This window comes from Melanotaenia boesemani, chromosome 1 (genome assembly GCF_017639745.1).
Source record: "Melanotaenia boesemani isolate fMelBoe1 chromosome 1, fMelBoe1.pri, whole genome shotgun sequence".
NCBI lineage: Eukaryota > Metazoa > Chordata > Actinopteri > Atheriniformes > Melanotaeniidae > Melanotaenia > Melanotaenia boesemani.
This window is the reverse complement of record NC_055682.1, coordinates 8,025,184-8,031,183: the sequence shown is the minus strand read 5'-3', so window position 1 is coordinate 8,031,183 and position 6,000 is coordinate 8,025,184. Positions and strand designations below refer to the sequence as shown.

General features: G+C 40.3%; 1 protein-coding gene across 1 annotated transcript in view; it reads right to left on the bottom strand.

Moving 5' to 3' along the window:
- Positions 1–1,342: 1,342 nt before the first annotated feature.
- The window catches only part of LOC121641784 (protein kinase C-binding protein NELL1-like), a 316,585-nt gene continuing 311,927 nt past the window's right edge, over positions 1,343–6,000 (bottom strand). The window contains exon 20 of the mRNA XM_041988075.1: positions 1,343–2,739. Within this exon, the coding sequence (XP_041844009.1) occupies positions 2,689–2,739 (51 nt within the window). The 3' untranslated portion in view covers positions 1,343–2,688. The remainder of the gene's footprint in view (positions 2,740–6,000) is intronic.

Below are 6,000 nucleotides of genomic sequence, written 5' to 3'. Positions count from 1 at the left end.
TGATGTGCTTCCTCCTTGGCATTGTGTTAACACACCTGAATGCTCCAGACAGGCAAACAGATAAAACCTGTTAAAGTCTTCAAACTGATAATTGATCAAATATATTTGTTTAGTGCTACTTGACTCCTATTTACCATCTAAATGTCTTACTGAATCAGTGAAGGGAAGATTTTCACTGCTTCTGCATTTTGACTTTTTTTAAAAATTTATTTAACAAAACATGTCATGTGTTGTTCACCATGAAGTTTTCTGTATTTAATTCTGAGACCTGCTGAGGACCAGGTGATGCACTTTATTTTTTACACACTTTGTGTTTCTGTGTGGGATCCGAAACATGACTGGAAATAAAACTAAACAATGATTAAAAAAAAAAAAGATGGATGTAATTACAGTATCTACGAACCTTGCACCCTTCAAGCTGGGTCGTAGTCTGAATAACATGTATATGTTTATTCACTTTTCAATCAAAGCTAGTTTAGATCTCAACCAATGATTGTGGTATTGAGTAAAAAAAAAAAAAATAAATAAAAAAGAAGCAATTCTGAGGACATGGCCACTGTCTTTCTAATTTTCTGCTGTGGGATTGCTATGGTGCTCTTGCTGGATACCTTTCAGCTGCTGTCTCAGATGTGACTCAATGAGAGAATCAAATCTTTGGCTCAACCAGGAGTTTGGAGGCTTCAGAGTTCTAGCATTATCCCTGACTCTAGGGAACATCGCTATCTTTCAATCAGTGACTGATTTCAGTCTCTTCAAATCTAAAGAGAAAAATAAAAAAAATAAAAAAAATACTTCGACAAAACCAAATGTATGTTTCATTCTCACTATGAGGGATTATCTGGAGCTCTGGAAGCTGTTTTCCATTCTGAGGCAGCAAATGGATTCTTCTGAAGGAGCAAAATGAATCCTGATATCTGCAACTTTGCTGACTATGTGCCGGCGAACCAAAGAAGAAAGTATTGAGCTCGATTCAGCTTTGAAAAGAAACGTCACTCATCTCTCTTCTATATTTATTTCACTTGCTTAAAATTAGCTGGGAGCTAAAAAAAATGTGGAGCAACTTTATAGGAAAAGTTTTCAGTAGAAATAAGGTGGAGATGTTTCAGATTTCAGGCTTTTTAATATCTGTTCTCAATTACTACTTTGAAAAAAAAAAAAATTTGTCGGTAGGGGTAGCTTGACATACAGTTTGAAAACGGTGACACCTAAAAAACATTTATGCTTGAGAAAGGTTTGAACATACAGGAAGTCCTTGTGAAGGGAAGGATGGCGGCAGCAGAGCAGCATCGGAGCTGTGAGCTGTAGCAGGAAAAGCTCTCCTGCCGTAATAAGCCTGACTGTCTGTAAACAGATTCAACATTTGGTGACCTCCTGGCATACTCAAATCCAGGCCTGTGTGACATGGCTTTAATTATCCACTCTCTCCCCAGCTTTCTTCTATTTTTTTTGTCCCTTTGCTGCTCTGGTTGCCATATGGAGCTGAGCAGGAGCCCCAGGAGATGCAGGAGAAGTCAAACCCACCACGAGCTGTGCCGATTTAATCAACAGCTCTGGCTGGTGCTTGTCCTGGCCGGCAGGAATCTGTTGTGCACCATCACACTGCTTTCACACACACAGCATGCCATGGGTTAAGTGTAAGCATCTGGTGGTCTTCTTCATCAGAGAGGATGGTGATGCTAAGGGACAGTGTTAATGGATCAAGAGAGGAATACCCCAGCGTCTTGACTGAAGGCTGTGGTTTAATTAGGGGGTTTGGCATTTAGAGGGTCTTTGATGAACACTGAGTCTTCAGACTAACTTTTGCACACGGCCATAAATTTTTATTCTTTATTCTCTCCCTTGGCTTTGATTCTTGTCTACTACAGATAGAGCTGCCATGCTAAAGAAAACACAACACTAAAGAGAAAATTTATGGATGCACATGATGGCAAAGATTGGGAGGACAGGAAGAAGTGGAAACCAAGTGGTGCCCCCCCGGATTAGCTGAAATAAAATAAATCCATGAAGAGTTTAGTCCAGTTATTTGGAGTAAAGATGTAGATCAATAGATCTTATGGTTAGATTTTAGTCCAGTTAAAGATGGTGAAACGGCCTCAACAAGTGATTTGAAACAGATCCCACATTATATTAACTATCTTCTGACTCAGTAACTTAAAACATTTAATATTCATTTGTTTTTGTTATAACAGCTACAAATCCTTTGTGACATTTTCCTGCGAGTGACCCAGCGAGAAGTAAAACAGACAGATGGAGCATCTCCTCCTCTGACCGGCTGTTTGGCTCTGGACATCGGATGCTGTAGGAGGTATCATTGGGATGTCTGTTTGAGCAAAATCAATACTACTAACACGAATTCAACTGAGTCAGTGTTCGAAACACTACACAAGTTTCCTCAAGACATTTAGTGAAATGGGATCAAACACAAAGACACAAACACAACACAGTGACCGTGGTGAGTAACCGTGGCTTCTGTCTCCTCCGGAGTCACTCACACTCACTGTTCGTCAGAGTTGTGGCGTGAAAGCGCAGCCTCGACACCCAAGTCTGTCCAGTGTGTTTTCTGAGCACACACTGCCATGCACATGTGCGTGCGAGAGTCTGTCTTATGAATCCAGGGGGGAGAGTCGTCAGATGGTGGAGGGTGCGTGGCAGTCCCGTAGTGAAGGGAGTAAGAGGAGGAGGAGAGCTTTAGTTGTTCTGAACGCAGTCGAGATCCACTGAGCAGCAAACATTCCCATTCTGAACAACAAAGAGACAAAACATTAAATACTGTGAGTTGCAACATTATGGACGTTATTATAACGTTAGCTGCTGCACTTCTAGCAAAGATACTGAATTTATTTGTAAATGAGGGTATGAAAATGTTAAATGTAACACCTATGAAATGAAAGAAAAATGTATTCTGAAGCGGCTGACTCTTGGGACCAAACATCTTACTGACTGAATGCCAACAAGGCAACAAACTGTCACGTCTGTCAGTGATGCTGTTAGCATGTCAACAGTGGAAACAAAAATGACATGTTTTTCAAAAGTTATTTTTCCTCTGTTGCCTGCTCACAGTGCTTATACTTTTAACCCCTTAATGTATCATAATTGAGGTTTCTGAGGCCTACTGAACCACCTAATAGTAAAATCCCTAATGTATACAATCAGACGCTTGCCTTCTGGCCCCTGGTGGATACCTTTTGCACAACAATTCTGACATGACGTCTCAGTAATAAATGGTACGTTTATGCAAAGTACACTGCCTGTCAAAACAAAAACAAAAAATGTCACAAACTAATATTTCATTGGACCACATTTAGCTTTGATTACAACACACGTTTGTTGTGGCATCATTTTTAACATTGATAACATTTATTTTATCCAGAGTTAAATCAATTGTACTTCAAGATCTGTGCAGCAATGGGAAAAAAAAGTCATGTGGTCTGATGAGTCCAGATTTACCCTGTTCCAGAATGATGGGAGCATCAGGGTAAGAAGAGAGGTAGATGAAGGGAAGCAGTCATCATGCTTAGTGTCTACTCTACAAGCCTGTAGGGGCAGTCTATGATCTAGGGTTGCTGCAGTTGGTCAGGTATAGGTTCAGCAACATAACGGGGCCAAAGAATGAGGCCAGCTGACTACCTGAATATACTGAATGAGCAGGTTATTCCATCAGTTGATTTTTTTGTCTTCCCTGATGGCACAGGCATATTCCAAAATGACTGCCAGGATTCTTTAGCTTCAATTTCTGAAATGGTGGTTCAGGGAGCATTGGACAACATTAATCAGCAAAATATCTAAGTTATCGGGACAGTTTGAAATGGTCCTCATTACAAGACTAGTAACTTATACCATTTCAAAAAATTACTACTTATGCAGCAACATAGAATCTCTTCTCCCAGTCAAATGCCAGTCAGTTTTCAGCTGATTTCAAGCCATTGAACTTGCAAAGAATCGGCTGGGAAGTGAGTAGCCAATGTGTGAAGCAGCTGGCTATTGTACATGGTTTCAAATGATGACTATTTAGTGTGTAAATGACCACTAGTTCATTGATTTGTTTGTCTCATGCTGACGTCATCAAAGGTGCGTGCCCAGGAACTGGTATAAATGCTTAACTTTCCACCTGCTTGACTCGTGGCAGAAAAATCTGTTACATGTGAGTTATCCGAAATTGTTTAAATATCATCACACATCTATGTTAACAGTATAAGGTTAATTTAGTTTGTTCTTAAACCTGCCTGTACTTTCCGTTTATCTCATGCTGCTGCTCTCCTGTGTTATTTCAGCCAACATGTGCCAAACAAACGCTGCCTCGTGTGAACGTTTTCCAAGCCGCAATTTGCACCCTTGGTAAGAGGAGCAAGGCACACGGTAAATGTGTATGTAATGCACAGCCATGTGTGGAAGCATCATATGTATTTATGCAGTTTACTTAAAAGCATGTGTTTGCATGTTGTTAGATGCTGCATGTGAACGCACTGGGGTAATTATGTCTGTGCTTATGTGTTATGTAAATTCCCTTTAAATTTTTATATTTCTTTTACTGTGTATGTGCAGGGTGTTTGAACTCCACATTACAACTCTGTTTACAACTTTGTTTTGTGAAACCATAAGCAGATGTATTTATTTTATTTTATGTTATAGTTTTCATGGTGCTTGTGATATGATGCTGGTAGCATTCAGAATGTTCCTGCACACCCCAGAAGTGAACAAATAAAATGCTGCACCCATCAGAAGCTCTCCTCCCTTTATTGATGCCAAGAGCGCTACATAGTGTGTTTGAGGTTTTCAAGGAGGTTGCTGCAGAGCAGTCATTGAAAACCACCAGCAAGGAGCTACAACCAATGAAAAGGGAGTAAATAAGGTCAGGGGGCAAAGAATATTGGAGGGTACACAACCAGCTCATAGTCAGATTTCTACTTGTTAAAATTCATGCATTAATTTGGTGCAGTGCCAACACTGACCCACAGAGTTGGGAAACTAATGGGAAACTTGATGGATTATTTTTGTGCAGAGCCACAGTGATGGATGAAGACTACTGCCAGGACCTGTCTCATTTTAAATGTCCACATTTAAAAACTTTTACCAGCTGAGATAAACTGATGTACTAAATCTCTCTCTCTCTCCACTGGTATCATTCTCATAGGGGAACAATTTCTTCTGAATCTGAGGCAGGACATTCCCACCATGATAAAGTCAGTTGTGCCATTTAAAAAAACAATAACATGGTTCACAGCGACAAAATATTTAATATTTGTAATGTGTGTGTGTTTAGGACTTCTATGCAATTTGGTTTGCTTTAAACTAGCTCAGCTCTATTTGCCCACTTGGTGTGGTTTATTTGAGCTGATCTGAGCTCTGTTAATCACTGTCTTCAGCAGCCATGCCCTTGAGTATCTCAGAGCAGAGAATAAGGCTTGGTACAAACATAACGATTTTTTTCGCTGTTTTTGTCCCGATTTTGCCTCTTCCCGACGCCCGATTATTGTGAGATTTCCCTTGCCAATTATCATTTGGTCTGTGGTGTGTTACAAGCCGATTTGTCCCGATAATCCGCTCCCAAACGGGTTGTAGCCAACAATTGGAAACATTAAACATGTTTAATATTTCAGTGCCGATTTCTGAGGAATGCTGACGACTCGTGGAGGGTGACGTGGTATGGAATGTAGCCAATCAGAGAGCGAGCTGGCTGGGGAACAAGGAAGTAAATAGTCTGTGTTCACTCCGTCTCCAGTCTGTTATTTTTTTCAGTTCTGGCTTTTCTGTTTAACAATAGTCCGAAATCTCCACATTGAAATTCATACATGTTTGAAAAGAAAAAGAAAGGGCAGTATTGTCCAATCCAAAATCCAATGGTACAGACCTGGACACAGGAGTGATACCTTTTAGAAGAGATGGTGTGCACATGAAGCCCATGCATGGGATGTGTATGGAATCTGGGACAGAGTCGCCTGCTTCATTGTATTAACAGTCATAACAACACCCCATCATTTTGTAAAGATAGACTTTTGGAGC